A 20,973-nucleotide genomic window follows, 5' to 3' on the forward strand; every position below is an offset into this window, starting at 1 on the left:
AGAGCCCTGACCCCCTCCCACCCACCAAACCCCTCATCCCCAGCCCTGTGGGGTCATGGGCATCAACAAGTTTCTTCAACTGGGTCCCCAGAAAAAAAGTTTGAAAACCACTGATCTAGACAGTTAATTGGCCAGGAGTTCACTTTTGATGTTCAGTGAAAGTCTTTGGTAAACTATGATTTTGTTGCCAGTGTCAGATAAAATATATCAAAGTATCAGGAATAAGCTATTGAGGTTTCACCCCATAGACCTTTTTAGGTATTTCTAGGCTACCTGTTAAACCTTCTTGTGTCACTCATAAAAATAGAAATCACACCATGGGGCTCCTATCACTTCAAAACGGAAAATAAAAATAGCCTACTCTGGAATGACTTATGTTGAGTCTCTCTTAGAAGCTGACATTAACCCTTCTTGCCCTAATTCAGGGATTGTCAAACTTTTTTATAGCATGTATCACTACATCCTAACTGGGTTTTTTTATAGACCATCTTGTAGTCTGCACAATTGTGAATATCTCCTCTCTTGCTTCTAACATCAGAACCCTGTGGTAATTAGAGCAGTTTCAATGGGGAAGTAATGTTAGGGAAGTATTGAGTGATTTGTAGCTGTCTAAATGAAATTTAGCAGCTGGAAACGGAAAGCATAAGTGCAGAGTTAGTGGGCTGATTGGGCCGTGATGGTGGAGAATGACCAAGAAAAGAACAGTGGAGGGAGATAAAAGGAAGAGCAGAGCTGTAAAATGGCAGAGGGGCAAACAAGTACTGGGTATTGAACATATTGAAAAATAATCTCTTTGAATTATTGGGATTCTTCTATGGTTATCAAATTCTGATTATAATATGGGAAGAAATAGGATTGTCTTAAACTCCATTTATAGATAGATGTCTGCATCTGTTTTCCCATTGATTTGACCATCCAATATTAGTAGTCTCCTTCTGCAACCTTGTATTTACTACCTAAGTTAGCCCTTAGAACAAGCATGCTCTGTGTTAAGGTTTTAATTTGAGGGACAGGTGCAGAGTAATTCTCCTTGTTTTCTTATTATCCTTTCTTTCCTTCCTTCCACTACCACCTCTGTAACTCTGTTCTTTTAAAGCTATAGAAGACCTTATTCTCCCTGCCTAGTCACTTTTCAGGGCTACCACCTGGCCTGCCTATGTGAGTTCACTCAGCTCCCCATGAAATACTTATTCTCCTGCAGATACAACATGATTTACTTCACTCTCTTGCTGATTCCATTCCGGAGGGGAGCAAGTTGAGAACTGGAGAAACAGCTTGCTGAAAGAATGATTTAAAAGAAGCATATTTCTTGAAGGGAGGAGGTGGGAGTTTTGGTAATATAAAGATCAGTATCTTCTATATATTTAGAACCTGAAGGATAAAACCATTGAACTTGATTCCGTAATACTGAACCCTTAAGAGCCTGTCTTCAGGATTCCATTTCTCCCTTCATCCGGGCCATTCAGGTTCCCTCAACTCTCAACCTTTATAATAGTTATAAGTAAGACGAAGATTTTGTCATGGTTATTTTTAGTAAAAGTCATGGACAGGTCACGGGACCTGTCTGTGACTTTTGCTGCTGCGGCCCCATGGTCCCGTTCTCTCTCTCTCTCTCCCCTCCCCCTCCCCCCCACGCCTTTTGTGGTGATTGGGGGCTGTGGGGTTCCCCCTCTGCCCATGGCGGCTGAGAACTGCAGGGTGACCATATTTCCCAAAGAGAAAACGTGACATCCCAGCCGCTCGTCCAAGGCGTTCCTCTCCCCCTGCGTGAGGCTTTCATCTGTCGCTGGAACCCTGAGGAGGGCCCCTTCAGGAGTCTGTCACCTGTCGCTAGAACATTGCAGGGGGTCCCCTGTTGCTAGAATGTTGCCATGGCCCCGCTGGCTGCCAGCTCCAGAGTCCCGCAGTCCCTGGGGTTGAAGCAGAGAATGTCATGGAGGTCTTTGGAAGTGACTGATTCCGTGACTTCCATGACCTCCGTGACATAAACATAGTCTTAGTTATAAGCTGTTGCCATTTACATGTTCCTTCTCTCTTCCTTCCTCCCCAAAAAGGTCATTGAAGGCCTGCGTGTATGCTGTTATCAATAGTTTTAACACAACTTAGTTTCTAGAGCAAGCTTTTCTGGAGTTCTGAGTAAAGAATGTGAGGAAAAACTTCAGATGAGATCACCTCTTCCAATGGTCTTGTCTGACTTGCCTCAAACTATTAAAATTAAACCTGGGGCATTTTGTCTGTGAGACTTCAAGCTGATTTGTTTTGGCAAATCAGGGTCAAAACCTTGCTTGTAATAGGTGGCTTTATTTAGGTGCAACAAGTACATAATGCAGTCATGTTGACTTTAATATAAATTTGGATTGGACAACTTTAATCTTTAAAAGCATTTGCCTTCTGGCTAAGAAAAACTTCACTGCCCATTTTAGAATCTCATTGTTCGAGGTTTTTCTCAGTGCTCTGGCACCCCATTAGTGTTTCTTTTCATTGTATAACCAGATCCTTTTTTTCTTCACTAATAGGAATGGTGTTTCAGGGTTCGATACACTCTTGCTTTTTTTTTTTTTAACATACCATTACTCAACAATTCAATTAAGATTGAAGAAAACACTTTTCATTTGTTAAACTAAATTTTGAAATATTAAATGACTTAAGGTGATCTGAGAATCTGGTGGCAGCTGCATATTCAGGTTTTCTGAAATACAGTTCGTACTCTCTGAATTTCTGGTTGGTAATAGGTGTGAAGACTTTTTTGGCGGTGCTGGCAATATTTTGTTTCACTCTTACTGTTGAGTTACTATCAATATAGTCTCTCTAATCTTGGTAGTCTGGTTCACCTTAATGAACTGAACTATAATTCTCTTTACAGTTTTCTGTGAAGATGAGAGAGGATCAAATCCCTAGTTTACCCACATGGTGTGGGAAGATGGTCTGTCATTGATTCATTTGGCTTCTTTTTCAGAGAGCAAAGGAGAGGAAGACATTACAGTAGCTACTCAGCGAGGTTTAAAACCTTAGTCATTTTTTGTTGGTAGCTAAATTTCACAGTTTCAATTAAAATAACCCCTAATTGGCTTTTCTCTTAGCTTCACTAACGTAAAAGCTGGCAAGATCTACCTATAGCTTCAGGAAATTTTTGTTCCAAATTTCTCCACTCTCTCAGGACTCTTGAATTTGTATCCTTGTCCCCTGGTAACCACATAATGTGGTTTCAGCATGTCTGTCAGAGTTCCATTGTTAATGTTCATACTAGTTAGTTTTTTTTTGTTTGTTTGTTTTGTTTTGCAGCAAAGGTTCTAATTTGCCTGTTCTGTTTAACTTGAACATATTATTAGACTTCTGGATTGTTCTCCAGAGGATCTAACTAACCTCAGAAATCGAACAACTGCTTTTAGTAGCTTTTTGCGCCATTGGATCTGGCATGAGCATTCCTAGTATGGTCTTCCATTCCACAGTTCTATTCTAAAAGTTGAAGGGGCTTCTTTACAAGGGATATTTTGCTTCTGTTGGGATTCCTGGGGGATGGAAAGGTAGCTGAGAAATCTGCAGATAATGTTGATTTCATGCCTAGACCTGTGGTATAACCTACCACCTCATACTGGGCGCTTTGCTTTTAGGCCAAGAACTCCTACTGGAATACAAATAAGACCCAGTATTTCCTGAGAAATTAGGTGGCAAATTCTGGACTCCATCCATTTGATGTTAGGGATTTCATACTGGGGTCCAAACAACTGCGTAAACTGCCATTAAAAGGCTTTGACATTCTTGCTGTTTTTCTTTCTGAAAATCATTCTAGCCTTTCTGAAGTGGGGCATCCATATCCCTGAGGATCTTGCCATTTCCACTTCAACTTCTGTACATGATGGATTGATTTAAATCACTTTGATATAAATTAGCAGATAGGAAACCTTGACTTAAAGAAAATTTAATTTTGTTTTGCATTTGTACTTTAATTCTTTTCCTAAAGAGATCTAGATTCTCATTGGTTGGTAACTATTAAAACATGTTTTGAAACTAAATTAGCTTTTACACTAAATAATATTAGTAAATATGGTACTACTTTTTGATAATCAGGAGGATAAACTAATCAATACACATTTATTTAAGCAATTATATAGCTTAACATACATTTATTCAGAGTTTTAATTTTTACATTTGTTACAAAATGGTGGATAATTCATTTCCTATTAAATCATTTAATTTTTTTACTCTATTTGAATGAAGCTGCGTTTGGATGGAAATTGAAATTTAACTAAATGTAAAACCCAACATTTTAAATTTGTTTTAAACTTGCTGGATAAGAGTGTTATCAAAATATATTTAGTATTTGAATCTGCTTTATTAAACATAGGAAGTATTATCTGTAGTTGGTGAATTGAACTGCTTATTTCTGTCCATGACATCCTTCAAGATTTTAGATCCAGTAGATCTCATTTCCTCCCACCTCATTTTTAGTCATAGATTAGAAGAGAAAAACAAGCTTTTCTGCTTTTTCGGCTCCCAATCCATTTCTTAATTTTGAGTGAACTGAACTAGTTGAATAAACCGAAATTAAGAGAATATTAGGAGTTGCCTACAGAAGAGGTTGCTGTTGTCAAATTCTGGTTCCATGTGCTTAGCCAATAAATTTCGCCAGTTTCAGGGTTTGATTTTCTTTAAAATGTCAGCAGCAAACATGCACGATTTGATTTTCTTTAATCATTTTAATACATCATAGTAAATTTAGGACTTTGGCTCTCATAATTTCAGACTTAATTTTGAATTGGTTTATTTTAGCAAAATGTGTAAACATCTGATTTAAAATAAAAATCCTAGATTTTTGAACTTCGATTTTTGGTTTATTTTATTTTGTTTTTTGTCTGCAGTGTCTCTATATCTTTGAGGCTTCACCCTTCTAGTCTAGTCTTCTGTGGGTTACCCATTAGGGTCTTGAGGGAATATAAATGCTTTAATTAGGCTTAGAGTGATTCTGAGCTACTTAAAGCACTTCCTGTCAGTGACAACATACTGCTTCTACAAGGCTGACCATGATTACTGAGTTCTAATTGGAAATTGGCCTGGCCCTAGTTTCATTTCGTTAGCACATTTTTGCTGAGGGAGATGCATGTGGAAGCAATCTTATTGAAGAATAAGCAAGAAATGCTGATTATATTCCGTTCAACATTATGGTGTAGAGTTCAGAACTATTGACACAATAGCTAGTACATTGGTGCTGGGAGCCTAAAGTGTTTAGTTGTTGGGTGGGAAGATGCAATTTCCAAATGCATAGTGGTAAAAATGCTATACTTAAGTCTTTTTGCTTTCAACATAATTTTGTCCTCATCTTAGCCGATGTTTATAAGAAAGCATAAGTATGGAACAGTGGAGCCTGGCAATTGTTTGAGTAATAAGTCTCTCTTCTGAAAATTTCTTCCTTGAATTATGAAAACTCTTATTTTGCTGAGCTTTTACTGTTTATTCACTGCTAGTATCAAGTTATGCTGTTTAAAATCTAGGACTCACTGTTTCTGATGTATTTCCCAATGAATTTTGGTTTCATTACCAATCTTCCCTCACCTCGTTACAGTGGAATAAATAACTGGTCATTTAAGGCCAGAAACTAGATTATTTGTTTTTTTTTTAATTTGCAACATAAATTAAAAAAAGTATGTCACTCCAATTTAAAACAAGTTTCCAGCAAGCATGAAACAAATCAAATAAATTACAGTACAGACCCGTTTACAAGTGTAATCTGCTTCATGCGTGGTAGCGCCATGCCTCCCAATGCTACCTATTTAACACGCGAGACTCGTTAACACGCGGTACAGGAACTTGCTATGTAGTGCTACAGATTTGCTCACTAGCTCATTGACACACAAATCGACAGGAATTGCGGAGCGGAAACGTGTTGTATGTCTTTACCGCCTACCGGGGGATGACGTGTGTGTGTGTGTGTGTGTGTGTGTGTGTGTGCGCGCGCGCGCAGCAAAGTTAAAGCGCTACTGCGACAAAGGACCATTCTGCGCTTTAAGGTCCCTGCCCCTTTTGCCCCCCCCTCGGCCGCCGGCGGGAGGGGAGGGCAAAGGGAGCAGCTGCCCCGGGATTGGTGATTTTAAAAGGGCATAGCATCGGTGTCCTGAGCCCCGGGCCCTTTAAATTGCCACTGGAACCTGGGGCGGCGCGGACCAGGCGGCCAGGAAGGGCTGGCTGGGAGATGCTGACCCTTAGCCCTGATCCTTCTGCCCGAGGCCCCACCACTTCCAGGCGCCAGAGCCGCCCTGTACCGTACCTGTAAGTGTCCTGAGTTACTTTCACCCCTGTGTTGTAGTAATAGTAGTAGTAGTAGTAATGTTTTTATTAGATTACACATTTGACTTCATATTCTTGCAAAGCGCCGTTAACAGATAGGCCTGCAGTATTTGGGATGCTGTGAATACATATGTAATCCTAGATAATTATACGTGTGGTGTGTATATATAGATATCTTAAGATATTTCAGCATGACCCTCTTAACCCACAGTCCATTAACACACAGTCGTGATGGCTTGACTCCCGACATCCGCGTGTAAACGGGTCTGTACTGTACCAGCCTCATCTAGAGTCCTTAGTATTTAGAAACCCTGAAAGAGAGGAAGGGATAAGATAAGTTGAGCTCCCCATAGAAATTTGTATGAGGAGAAGAGGAAGGGTGGTGAACAGGATTCCTGAATAGTGGGTTTGGTAGAGATGGAGAATTTGCTTTCTTAATTGTGAAAATTTGGTAAGTGGAATAGTTTGCACTAAGAAATCTGATACAGGTAAGTAGCAGAAATGTGAACTAATGACTAATAAACCTGTAGAAAGGGGTTTGTAAAGAAAAGACTTAAATTCTACAGTAGACTGATAAATGCACCAAATATTAAACTGACACTATTTTCTATGTCTTTCTAGCAATTATGAAATTTAAAACAGAACTGTCCTGTTTTTCCCCCATTTCAAATAGGAAGTAGAAACTAAAACTGTGTTAACTTAAATAAAACTGACAGGCATAATCTACAACTTTTAACAATAGCACAGCAGCTCTACTCTAGATCTCAAACAGTGAAGCCATTAATGAACGTATACCAGTACAAGAAAAGAGCTGCAAATAAAGCCTTGTAATAAGGTTCTTTTGTAGTATGTGAAGAAGTAGGCACTGTCGTGACTACTTACAAAGTAGGGGATAAGCTCTGCTTTCTATTATAATGGCATAAATCCAAAGTCAGTGGAGTTACTGAAAAAAGAATTTAACTGAATGTAGTTGATTTCAAATATTGAAAGAAAAATATGATTGCTGTGTCCGATAAGCATTTGTTAGCTTCACCAAGTAAACTAATATTTGTGCTATGCAGTAGTTCTCTGTGAAATAGTTGTCCAGCATTGCCATTTTTGGACCAATAGTGAGGTGTAATATAGTATTTTTACTTGCTACATAGTTGAGTAGATTTCCCTTACACATTGAATATCTAATCTGCTAGTATTGGTTCATTTAAATCTAGCATGTAGTATGCTTCTCGTGCACCTGGACATGTGCTTACTGAGAGCAGTGTGCCAGTAAAGTAGACATCACTAATGGCTGACAAAATTCCAGTCAGCTGCTTACTCACAACTGCCTGATATGTTTAGAGAATCTGTTAGGTATTACCTGAATATTATGAAAGGAAGCATCTAAATGAATGAGGAAACATGAATGTGTTATCTTCAACTGTTACATAGAAGTTCAGAAATCCTTAGTGTGAGGGCTGGGTGCTGTGCTAGTTAGGATGATTTAAGCAGTTTTAGTTCTAACAGCTCACTTCTTTCATGGAGATCTGTTGGCTTCCACCATCTTTGTCTTCAGGTCAACAACTTTTTGATCACCTTATGCAGTCTATTGGGCTATCATGAAAAAGAGGAAATAAGAATCTAGAAAGACTTCAGAAATTCACTGACCATTTCTTTGTTTAATCTAGACTTCTCGAGTTTGAAATTCAAAGATAGTCGTTAACTGTAAAACAGGCATATCAACAATTTTTTCCTGGATGGGTCAGTCTGTCTTCATTCTCCATATTAGCAAGCAACGGGCTGTGATTCAGAGGCACGCTGGTGGTTTGCTACTGTGTCAGCAATTTTTGTTAGGCCTAGGGTTACCATACGTCCGGTTTTTCCCGGACATGTCCGGCTTTTCAGCAATCAAACCCCCGTCCGGGGGGAATTGCCAAAAAGCCGAACATGTCCGGGGAAAAATGCCAGCCGGGCACTTCCTCTCCTGCAGCGCTCTGCTCCTCTCCTGAATTAGACTTCGGCTCTGTTTAAGAGCCAAGCTGCCCGAGCCAGCACTACCAGCTTCGGGCAGCCCCCGTACCTCCGGACCCTGCGCCGGCGGAGCAGAGCAGCTGGAGCCGGGGAGGAGAAGTGCCCAGCCGGCGGCTGGGGTCCGGAGGCATAGGGGCTGCCCGAAGCCCGAGTGCTACCGGCTTCATGGTTTGCCGGGCAGCCTCCAGGCCCTGCACCCCTGGCTGGGCGCTTCCCCTCCTGGGCTCCAGCTGCGCTGGGGAAGCGCCGGCCGGGGGCGCAGGGTCTGGAGGCTGCCCGGCAAACCGTAAAGCTGGTAGTGCTCGGGCAGCCCTTTTCGCGTGGCTGGGAGGGAGGAGGGGGAGTTAGGGCGGGGACTTTGGGGAAAGGGCGGAGTTGGGGTGGGAAAGGGGTGGGGACAGGGCCCGTGGAGCATCCTCTTTTTTTTATTTTTTGAATATGGTAACCCTAGTTAGGCCTGACATATTCATCAAACCTAACATGCTGTTGTCATGAGATATACCCAAAGAGTGGCATGTAATATGTCATTGGAAAACTAACACTGATCATAATATTCTTGTGTGAGGTATGCACAGGCTGTATACCCATAATTTTTAGTATGTGCTAGAATTAATTTCTTTAAAATGTGTTTTTGAAGTCATGCAGAAGCCCAATCAGCCTTAGACAAAGGAATGTGTACTTGTTAGTCTGACTAGCCTGATAGTCAGGCAGAGACAATTAAGGCATATTTACATAAAAGGTAAACGAAGACATTAACTTGGAGAGTTGGGGAGAGAGTCCCTTAAATACAGGGGTGTGAACCTTAAATAAGTAAATGAATCAACTGATACGCAATATTACTGTGTTACAAAAGCGTATCAAGTCAGGTCTTTTATGAAAGCTGATGGGACACTGATCAATATTATTTTAAAATGCTTGTATTAACACTATATGAGGAATTGTGGATACTCACTGGTATTATGCTTTAAAGGCTGTGAATGAACACACAGAGAAACTGGTTTTCCCCCAGACAGGATGGAAGGCAGCTATCTACTTGTCTCCAGTGAAATTAAGCAAGGTGTGTCTAAAAACAATAGAAGCCTGAATTTCAAACTGAGGGCTTGAAAATAAAGCTCTCAATTACTAATTAATTACTTCGCAAATTGCAAGGATATAGACCTTTGCAGGTGACTTAAGCAAATAATTCATCCACCTGGGAGAAATGGACCCTTCTTCTGAGGGTATTCTAGTTTGCTTCCCAACAGGTGGAGGCAGTTGGGTTTAAGCATCTTATTTCCTGTGCCCATACAAAAGACAAGGGGTTATTACCTTTAGTATCCAGTTCTGTTTGACTATGGATGCCTTCAGCATGGCTGTTCTCAATCTTCTCCATGAACTTAAAGGTCAACTTAAAAGTGAGAGATCATCCAAATGACCTCAGACTTTCCTCTCATATCTGGTGTGTTAATCTTATGCAAACAGACAGGGTTTCTTGGGAGCAGGACATTTCCTATTTAGTATCTCAGGGAGAAACTCTGACCTAGAAAATTTGTGTGGAAATACCTGTTAGAAAGAGATGGTGGTTATAAAGACTGAGTTGGTATAAAAGTAACTCATAAAAGGAGATCATCATGGTCATGCTTTTGCAGACTATGGTGCATCTATGTTTGTCAGGTCAAAGATGAAAGACCTGCCACATCTTGTTCAGCATATGCTCTCTGCAGTCTAGCCTATTCATATGCCTGGCTATAGCCTTCCTGAAGCTCTAGGTCTTGGTGTTTGGTTTTGAGCCTAGATGAATGAGACTGACAATTTTATCAAGGTCACTATCCCCTTATTTCCAGGATTCATTGCTGCTGTACTGCCAATTTGGGTATGTCTACATTGCAATTAAACGCCAATGGCAGCTGATTTGGGCCAAAGGGCTGTTTTAATTGCAGTGTCCCAGAGACCAGGCTCCAGCAAGAGAGAACTTTTACACTGCAATTAAACCACCCCTTACCCTGAATCAGCTGACACAGGCCAGTTGTGGGTTTTCAATTGTAATGTAGATATACCCTGAACAGCCCAGAGCTATATGTTCCTCAGAGCCTTAATTTTAAACTAGGTGTGCTTTTCTCTACCTGCCACCCTTTAAGCCTATTGTGGCTACCATCTTCTTAGAGTTCTGAAATCTAAAGACTGTTGCTAATAATGATGAAGACTATCCACAGGGTGAGTGAATTAGCAACCCTTTTCTGTCTACTCTTGGTCTTTTTTTTAATCATCATAAGGTGTGCCTTAGAACTATACCTGCCTTCTTCCTCAGGAAATACATCCCTCCATCTTATCTATATCATTATTTTGGCATATTCCTTATCTTAAATCTTAGTTTTAAAATAGTCCAAATAGAACTTTAGATGTGAAGGAAAATCTGCAGACTCCTAAAGTATCTGGAAAGTATTGGACCACCTTTGCCACTTACCAAATGTAAGGGGCCTGTACCTTTTATTAGGAGGCTGTGTGCTCAAGCTGAGAGAGAATCCTCAATACACTTAGTTTTAAAATAGTGTAGCAGTTGTAACAATTGAAGTTCAGACTGAGTAATTAGGTTGGACTTCTCAGATTTATATTCTTGATTTATAATACAGAATTAATAGTTCCTGCCTGTAAAGAATTATGACCTTTTCAGTGTTTATGATCCTTCTTGATGAATGAACTCTTACTTGCTGACTTCTTTTAGAAGACTAAGCTGCATTGAATTGGTATAAAACAATTGCACATGTCCTACATGACCAAGTGAGTATGTTGATCCTAGCTTACAGGATGGAAAATGTGGGGAGGAAAACAGTTTTTCTTTAGTTGTTGACTTTTGAAAAAGAATCTTAAGTACTCAATTAGTAAAATGCATGTGAAGAAAAATGTCTGAAAAGTTAAGGTCAAAGCAAACTTGAACTGATTTAAAAGTGACCTACAAAGAATTTTTTTAAATGGGAGTGTACTCATTGGTGCTTCTGTATGCTATATAAAGAGGGCCTGAAAGTTTTTATAAAAAATTTTGGTATTCAGGAATGTCAGCTGGTTTTGCTGACAGATCTACTGAAAGTCTCAAGATGTGAATGAAGGGTCATTTTTCCAAAATGCTATTTAATAATTAAATTAATAATTAAAGTTAAATAGTCCAACTAAAACGCCTTTGTTTGCAGTGTTGTAGCTATGTTGGTGCCAGAACATGAGACACACATGGTAGGTGAGGTCATACCCTATTCTTTTTGTTCAGAAGAAGAGCAACTTTTTGGAGCCCAAAAGCTCTCTCTCACCAACAGAAGTTGGTTCAATAAAAGATATTTCATCCACTTTGTCTCTGCAAAACTGCCTTGTTTTAATTGCTCAACTTTCACTTTTTTTTCTCTCTTGCAATATCACTTCAGTAGTTCTCAAGTCATCTCTGTTCACATGGAAAACTCGGGTCCTGTCTGGAAGGCTAAGGCAGGAGAAAGCTTCAGTTTTTAGATTTTTTTATACATCAGAAAGAATAGAAGAGGCCACGAGTAGTTATTTGTAGCTTTCCCTACCCTTCCACAATATTGATGGTTGCCTTTAACTGGGGAAAAAAAAAAAATGTGCTTAATGCCCCAAGTAAGTTATTTTTTTGCTGAATTCATCTAACAGTGTATTCTGTGCATATTTTAATTGGTGATAAAGGCCTGGGGAAGGAGCTTTTAATGTTAAGGATTGTGTTGAATGTACCCCACCTCCTGTTTGTTGGGGTATTTCAGCACATTATCAGATTTGCCTCAATTTTCAAATCACTTTTGCAGTTCTCTTTTTAAGGTGTTAAGAATTTCTGGCCAGAGATTCGGTGTTCTGCAGTATTTTTGTCAAAATTACTATGAACAGCATTAATCATATTGTGCATAACGTTCCTTAATTATTACTAATTGCATATAGGAGGACTTAAATGGAAATATCTTTATTGATTTAGATTAAACGTTATGCAGTTTTTTGAAGGCTGAAAGGAATTTAGGGGGTTGTTAGCCAGCTATAGTAAACATTTTGATATTCTGCATTTTTAAAAAGTAGTTATTTTATTCATTGTTTTGCATATACAAACCTTTCTTTAAGGAAATGTTCTCCTATCGTAAATGTAGCTACAATTAAACTATTTAGATTTTGTTTGCAAATTAACTAAACTTTATCTGTCATTTTAAGTTTGCTTGATTTAGTTCTTGACACTAAATTTCTTTAAAAGTACATAAGTTAACATTCGCCAATTCTGAATCTCTTTAAACGATGAAAGAAAAGCATCTTTGTTGATTTAATAATCAGCGTTTGAGAATATCACTACAAGTAACCTGTACTGAGAACTGGACTGGATAACTCAAGACAGTGATAATGGGCTATGGAACTTTTTCTTTGAGGTCAGCAACTCATATCTGGTTCTGTTTGGTGATAATTCAAAGTTGAGACCAAACCACCAATACATACTATCTTTAAATGATTTGGGTTGCTTGTCCTTATTGAGTTTATAAGGCCCTGTCTGAATTACCCACCACCCCAATTGGCACCATTGATTGTTGATTGTGGCAGGAGAGAGTCCAAGGACTGAACAAGAATAGGGAAGGAACTATTCTCTCAACCTTGTAGATGGCTACTCCAAGGTCGTGGTTGAGGCATACTGTCAGTGATGTGTGGAAGGTATTGCTGTACATTAAATAGATGAGTACAAAGGGTTCAGTCTCCAGAGCCATTAATCTGTCACCTTTCATGAGCAATAACTCATATTCCCTCTGCAAGAAACTTTCTAGACTCAATAAAGAATCAGTCTGCATGAAGAGTTCAGATACTCAGACTTTTTCAGTCCATAAAGTGTAATTTAAAGCAACATATTGGTGTACAGTAAACAGACTGACCGAAACGTCACTATTGAGATTTCTAAGCAGTTTGCTTTGAAGTGGTGTGACTCTTTCGAACACCGTTGGTATGACTACTAATTTTACATTACCATAAAACTGGACATTTCTAGATATTTGTTTGAGAAGGCAGGAAAAAAGAGGCAAATTCAGTTTTACGATATACACAGTTTTAATAACAAAATCTTTCTGTACACTGCACTTCAATTTACTCCATTTTGTATTTTCACCCCCGCCAGAAAATGGCTCTTAAACATGACTTGAATACAATGCATTCAGGACTCTGCTTTTTAATCTCTGGTCTCAATGTTGGTAGAAAAAGTTCACTAATGTTTTAAAATCTGTGTGGTGGGTGTTTGTGTGTTTGTGTTTTTTTTTTTTTTACCATCATGAAAGAATTTAGTTGAAAGTGTAGGAGATGGAGCCTTTCATATGCTTGCTTCACAGATCTGAAAGCTTGTTGTTTTGACCTTAGTATGAATTTACCTATCTAATATCTTAGATAGTAGATATGATTTGATTAGATCCTAGTACCTTTCCCTAGTACTTCTTTCTAAAAAAGGTGTTTAATACAAAATATGAAATGCATGATCCCTAACTTGACTACACAATGGCCTTTAACTGTACCACTAGCAGTCAGTGGATGATTGTTTAAAAGAAAAAAACCGACAGCCTCAGTTTATGGATAAACCTCAGTTCTAGTTGTGGAAAGGGGAATTGACATGAATGAATTGGCACAACTAATAAACCTCACTGGATTTTGTTTTATCTGTGGGAGAAGGAAGATTCCATCCCTCTCTGAAGCGTCATTATTATGTGGAAATCCACTTCTGTGGAAGATGAAATCTAATTTTCCTAATTGATTAAAAAACTCATGTGTTTCGATTAATGTAAATTACTCAAATTACAAAATTCAATCAACTTTTATTTCATTAAACTAGTACAAAAATTAACTTAGGCACATTAGGAGACAAGTGTTAGTGCAGATTTCTGTCTTTAAAAAGCAAGTTGATACTTCTGCTCTCAAGTGTTGGCAATAGGTGACTGTCTTCAAAGGGCTGTAGCTCGATGTGGACACAAACACTTGGATTTTCACATAAACTAGTCTGTCACTGAAAACTAGCTTAATTCCCCCAATGGTTGTGGGCCCGGGTAGCCTTGCATCTGATAAGTGTTAACCTCCTGTTGATTGAGCACTATCAAGTAGTACAGGAACAAGACTTGACTCACCCAATGCCTTATCAGGCAGTTCTTCAAAGTTAAAAATAAGTGAGGAAAAAATCCATCATTGCAGAGAAATTACTAGAGATGGGAGAGCTTGTTCTTCCTTATTTCTGGTCCACTCAAGTACTATGATTTAAACTGGTTCCAGGTGTTCAGTTCAAATATTACTGAGACTGAAGGTGTGGGGGATTGGGGTGGGAGGAATGAGCAAATTGGGTGGCGAATGGAGCAGAGGGTGAGTGGTCTTAAGAGAATGCTCTGGAGAATGACAAGCAATTCTTAAACTGTCTACTCACGTTACTTGTGTGTGTAAAAGTGCTAAGCGCCCAGAATTCCAAGTAAACGTGACAGGAGCTGTGACTGCGTGCAGTGCATCTGAACATAGACTCAGTAACCAAAAGATGGAATGTAGATTGTGGTCATTACTCCTGCTACTGGAACACAAGTTAAACCAACCACCTTGGCTTGCACTCACTAAGAAACACAAGAAATAAGTGTTTGCCAAATGAAAGAAAATTATTGTGGTGATGGAGCCACAAACAATTGAGAATGGAAAACAATTTTAAAAAGTCACTTGGAATTGCTCCTTCTAATGAGTTCTTGCATAGGACACTGGCATAGCTCGCTTCTTACTGCTTATTAGAGAAACCTGGTTAAATTTTCATTGCCAGCATTTGACATCATCTAGATTATATGATGCCTGCTACATTGGATGTACACCTCTACCCTGATATAATGTGACCCAATATAACACAAATTTGGATTTAACGCGGTAAAGCAGTGCTCTGGGGGGGGGAGCTGCGCACTCCGGTAGATCAAAGCAAGTTCGATATAATGCAGTTTCACCTATAACAGTAAGATTTTTTGGCTCCCGAGGACAGCATTCTATTGGGGTAGAGGTGTAATATTCACTGCTTGGGTCTAATGTGTGAACGTCCAATAGTCGTTCACTGAATATTGGGTGTTGACTTCTCAAGTCAAAGGCTAAATGCTGCTAGGGAGTGGCAATTATGTTCTGAGGCTGTTGGGAGATCACTTTGTTTAAGATGGGTCATGCAGAGGCTGTTAAATCTTATCTTGCCTCCACAGATTACATGGCATTAGATTGTGTGTGTGCTTTACTGCTTTACCATCTGTAGCCAAGGCTGAGTCTAGAGTACTGGTTCAAAAGGAGGGTGGGTGCATTGGCTGAAAGCTGATTCCTGGAGGTCTGAGGGAGGGGAGAGTGCTGAAATTCTAGAGAGGATAATGGTTACTAATGGTTGGGGGCAAACAGTGTTCTGTTGGTTTTTGGAGCATGGCAAACAAGTGGAATGGGTTTAGACATAGCCCTATTGACAAGGTAGGCTGGAAGCCTGGTAGCCTTCCTTAATCATGACTGTAAACTATGCTAAAAATGACTGCTAATAAGGGCTCTTGTGTAGGATTGCTAATGCAACACAGCCACGTATTCCTAGGGGTAGCATGACAGCCATAATCCCACCCACTACTTCCTTCTCCACACTGGAGTGAAGTATTTCAAGTGACTTTTGGACCATGCTACAACAGTAGGATCTTATTGGATAAGGAGACGACATATGCTTGTGTTAGGGCCTGGGTGCAGCAGAAATTAGCCCTGCCTTCCTGCGTGGGGATACCATAGCAAAAGCATTTGACTACCCACCACTGCTGTAATGATTCTAATTCCTGAGCACATCTGTTTGCACCTACAGGTGCACTTGCAAAGACTTTTCTGAAAGCTAGCGCTTCAAGGGCTTGATCCTGCCCGCTAATACCCAATAATTTACACCAGTATAGCTAGTAAAGCTATTGTGCTTTCACGTACATGCTCAGATTTTTATCAAGATATGAAATGATGCCCGCTCACATATCGGAGGGAAAGACTGAAGCTTAGATGTAAACGAAGGGCCATGAGCACTTAATATTTTAATAAGATTAAATAAATCTTTTATTACAAGTAGTTCAATATACTTGGTGCCAGTAAATCTACTTTTTCAACTTTGATCTGGCCTCTCACTGCAGGTAGGATTTAATCATGTGAACATCCCCTTCTCTTCCTCCTCCTATCACTTCCTCTGTCTGCATAGAAGGTACTCTATATGGCTGAAAGTAGTTGGGATAGTTGTAATGCAAGATAATCAGTCTATATTTGGATTCTAACAGCAAATGGGTTCATTAAAAAAAATTATAGGAAACTAGTCTTTACTGAATGCACTTGCCTTAATAGAATACAAAATCATGGAGAATAAGAAAATGTATATATTTTTTTCTTGCTAATTTATGACACTGCAGTTTCATGTAACATAAAGGGGATAGGAAGCATGTGGATAGCATAAGAGTAATTTAAAAATATTTATGAAAAATTATCTGAAGCCCCATGTATTTATCTGAGACCTATTCCTTTCACAATAAAACATTACAATGTTGTATAATTGTACCCTAAATACATACGTGTGTGTGTGTGTGTGTGTGTGTAAACATAATGCTGAGTGATAGTCACTGCACAAGTCTGTTTGCTTATCTGTTGTAAAAGTTTTTTTAGAAGTTTGGTACAACACATAATTAACATACCTTGAATAAATCAGTAATTACAGTATGTCAACACTGAGGAATTGTTTTCTCCAGTTGTGTGCTGCTGCCAATTGTCGAACGCTGCAGCATTTGACACAGAACACATTTTAAATATATATACATATTTATATATATATATATATATATAAATCCCTCCCCCCCCCCCCCCCCCCCGGTCTAGTAACTTTGGTTAAAGTTTACAATATTTGAGCAATTTTCTTAAAAATATTGTAATTTTATATTTATTTGTGGTGTCTGATACCACTGTGGCTGCATAGATCTCCAAATATTTACATGTAATTTCATAATAGTGTTTATAGCACATGCTACTTCTGGATAAAAGAAAATGAGTTTCCAAGGTGAGTAATTTTATTTAAAAAAAAAAAAAATGCAAATAGCATACGACGTTAAATTCAATCTCATATCACTGAAGAATAAAATGAAACATTTTTCAATTAAATACTTTCTAAGCTAATTATAATTTTATCAACTGAACAATTAAATAAAAAAGTTTAACTACTTTGACTTTGGGAAGATTGGGGGTTTCACAAGAATAGGATAAGTGAAAGCTTATATTGCAGGGGCTAATTCTGTCTCCAGAGAAACCAGTCGCGTTAGTGCATGAAAATAGCTTCTAGGCAAGATGAAGAAACTGCTATGGGGAGGAGAGGAGAGGCTTCTTCCCTCCCTAGTCCCTTTTTACCCCAAAATTGATATTTACTTTTAATTAAAATTTGCATTCAGGGTATTTACACACGAGAAGCTGTTGAAATACCCTTCATTCATAGTCCCAAATAATTTGCCTAAATTATTTGAAAAGCTATGCCAATTATCAAGTCAAACCAGAGGTCTAATAAGAGTTAAACACATTTAATACTTAGAATTGATTGCGTTGTATCAAGCCTTCCTACATAAGCACTTGAGTACTTTGTAAGCATTTGGAGAGTCAGTTTGTAACTGTATAAAACTGCTGTGTTGCAAATTTGCTGTGAGCTTTAGCAAAGATACATTTAGGCAAGGCTGACTATGGATATGGAGGTAGGAAAACAGTATTTAAAATCACCAGTCTCAATACACTTGAAAAATCCCTTTCCCATTCTTCTCCGATTGTAGATTTTAGAGTCAGATTATCACAAAAGGAAAATCTTCCTGTAAGTCTACCTTGAAAAGTGAACCGAGCCAACTGGAATGTTTGTGATCACATAGCTACAGTGGAACAAATGTAATGCATGTTCCCTCACAGATCTGTGTGCATCTATCTAGATTCCTTTCATCCAGACTATTTTCATTAGAAAAAGTAGACTATGGAGACTTAAGTATAAATGTTTACACATAGTCATATAATTACATAACATGAAACATTTTACATGTTTTGAGGTGAGCATCTTTTTGACTTTCAAACATTGAGTGCAAATTTAATGTAATCATTGCTTTAACACTGAAAATATGGTTTTATTTAAAAAAAAAACTCTAAAATACTGCACCACTTCAAAAACAATGCTTCCATTAAATAGTTTGGAAAATTAGGGTTTATGTCAACATTTGTAAAAATTAGAATCATATGCAAGTCCCCATCAATTTTAAAATAGATTACTTATCTGGTTTAATTTTTGATGACTTGTAGATATTATACTTCACATTCTTTATATGGCAGCTGCTGACACTTGCACTGTCCATAGCCATTAATGATGATGAAAGGTCCTTCATGGGTGGGTTCATATTCATTATATGGTCCTTGGTCTGACATGTTTGACATATGTAGCCGTGTTTGGGATCGGAGTTGCCTGTGGTTTTGAATCATTGAACACTGCCTAATTCTTCTTAATGTGGGAGGGCAGCATTTTCTGGAGATGAACACTATAAAAATGATAAAAAAGAAAGAAAATAATAAAGCCATTGTTCCTGTAATTACCCGTTGAGTGAAGATGGCATTGTTTGGTTCAGTGAAATGTTCTTCAGTAGTAACGACTATGCCTGCAGTAGTTGGAATTTCTTTGTCTCCCATATGGAAATTTGATGAGCTTATTCTTTTTGTATACTCAGTAGTTGGAGAGCTGTAACTTGTAACCATGGATGTAACAATAGTTGATAAATTCCAGCAAAGCTGAAAACCGTAAACTGCATCTAGAATATCCTCTCCTTGGGTGTGGTCTGGGCTGTGGCATAGTATGGAGTGCTCCCACCGACCTTGAAAACCACTCAGCCATGTGGCTAATTCACATATCTTTGGACTGCATTCCCACAGATTGCTGGAGAGGCCCACCGTAGTTATGGATGTAAGTGAATTTAAGATCTTGGAATCCAGAGTGGTTAGCTTGTTGTTATCCATTAGGAGTATTTTAAGATTAGGCATAGTTTCAAAAACTGTCAAATCAATGGCTTTGATTTCATTTCCAGTCAAATCTAGCTTTTCTAAGGTGCCCCAGGTCCACTCCATCCCACATGTCAAGTTGCTAATTTTGTTCCACTGCAAGAAGAGCGTGTGCAGACTGCTTAGCCGTAGGAAATGAGCAAAATTAATCTTTGTCAGCTGGTTGTGCTCTAGGTGAAGCTCCCTCAGTTTGATTAATCCTGCAAATCCATTGCGAGCCAAACTTCGCAAGCGATTTGTGCTCAAATCCAGAAACTCCAGACTACGACAGTCCCAGAAAAGGCGGACTGGGATAGTCCGCAGGGAGTTGGAACGTAAATGCAAGGTCTGCAGTTTGCGAAGTCCATAAAACAACTCAGGATGCAGAGAGGATAACTGATTAAAAGAGAGGTCCAAATTTTGCAGGTTCAGCAATTGGCTAAAAGTTGTGTTTGGCAAATAAAAGATTTTGTTTGAATTTAGGATTAATTCCTTAAGTTTATATAGTCCTTGAAAAGAATCTTCTCTTACTGTTGCAATTTGATTATGATCTAAGTGAAGCCAAGTAAGTTGACTGAAGCTTGCAAATTGATCCCTTTCAAGTTCAGAAATATAATTGTGCCTCAGTGACAAACCTAGAGAGCCCTTGTCAGTGGTGTTTGGCACTGAGTGAAACCCCTGAGAGTCACAGTAAAAGAGCAGCTTCTCACAGCGACATTTTGGTGGACAAGCCATGCCCAAGGCAGGCAGCAATTTTAAAACCATACTCATTGCATATAGTGCTGCCAGCATAGGAGCCCCTAATGGCCACTTGAAATGTAAGCCTGCAGAATATAATTTAGGGAAACAACAAGATAGGATATTCTTATCAGATCATGTACACTTAGAACATTATGGTGAAAGATTTCACTGCAGATTACTTTCATGCATCTCTAAAAAGCTACTTCGGAATTTAAGAACTAACTTACTGAATACAGAGTACTTAAATATTGTCCTTGATACAAATCTTTATCTACATTATTGAAGATTACAAGTGACAATGTGAACAAGCCTTTAAAAGGCTTCAGTTCAGAAAATCTGTTTTTAGTATCTCTGTTTTTCTGAAGCATAACTGTTTTTCATCATAAAAGGTATATATAAATGTGTAAACTTACCCATTCTTTCGAGTACATTGGAGGTTGCATTCAGTCGTAGTTTTAGACTCAACGCAGTGAGTCTGTAAAAGGCTCTAATGTAAGATAGCCTTTGAATAATTTACTGTTTTCTAGTGTCCTTTGATATTAGTGTAAGACTGAATCCACCATACTCTCTCAAAATACTCCTTTTAAATTCGTTGGCTTGATTTCATGTGACAGGTCTGTAATTGTGGAATCAATGCTGAATATAAGTTGTTGTTGTTTTTCCTCCTCCTGTGACTGCTCAGTGGTTTAATTGAAGCTCACCTTCTTTTTCCGCGGCTGTGGGTTCTTTTAGTCTTAACTTGTTGATGGCAGATGGGTGGCTTATTGCTGAGAGAAGCTCCTGTAGTAGCATGAGTGCATTTACTGAAAAGCTTTTCAGGGAAACGGTACAAGAATGGATTTGCTTATGCGCTGCGACCACACAGAACTGTATATAGGCTGACGTCACCTAGTGACGTTCCCTTTGTTTGGGTTTTCCAGAAGCTTTTCT

The 20,973-nt window shown here is 38.8% G+C and overlaps 2 protein-coding genes and 1 long non-coding RNA gene across 3 annotated transcripts in view; 1 reads left to right on the forward strand and 2 right to left on the reverse strand.

Moving 5' to 3' along the window:
• CTNNA1 (catenin alpha 1) overlaps positions 1-20,973 on the forward strand; it is a 221,136-nt gene that overhangs the window by 93,583 nt on the left and 106,580 nt on the right. The window lies entirely within an intron of this gene.
• On the reverse strand, positions 6,320-9,495 carry LOC117882264. The gene is made up of 3 exons (XR_004646965.1): positions 9,239-9,495; positions 7,788-7,869; positions 6,320-6,593 (listed from the first exon to the last, which is right to left on the reverse strand). It is a non-coding gene; the product is annotated as an uncharacterized LOC117882264 (long non-coding RNA).
• On the reverse strand, positions 17,126-20,873 carry LRRTM2 (leucine rich repeat transmembrane neuronal 2). Its single transcript, XM_034780412.1, has 2 exons — positions 20,457-20,873; positions 17,126-20,126 (listed from the first exon to the last, which is right to left on the reverse strand). The coding sequence occupies exons 1-2, from the start codon at positions 20,458-20,460 to the stop codon at positions 18,580-18,582; spliced, it is 1,551 nt and encodes a 516-aa protein (XP_034636303.1). The 5' UTR covers positions 20,461-20,873; the 3' UTR covers positions 17,126-18,579.

The sequence above is a fragment of the Trachemys scripta genome, chromosome 8 (genome assembly GCF_013100865.1).
Source record: "Trachemys scripta elegans isolate TJP31775 chromosome 8, CAS_Tse_1.0, whole genome shotgun sequence".
Taxonomy (NCBI): Eukaryota; Metazoa; Chordata; order Testudines; family Emydidae; genus Trachemys; species Trachemys scripta.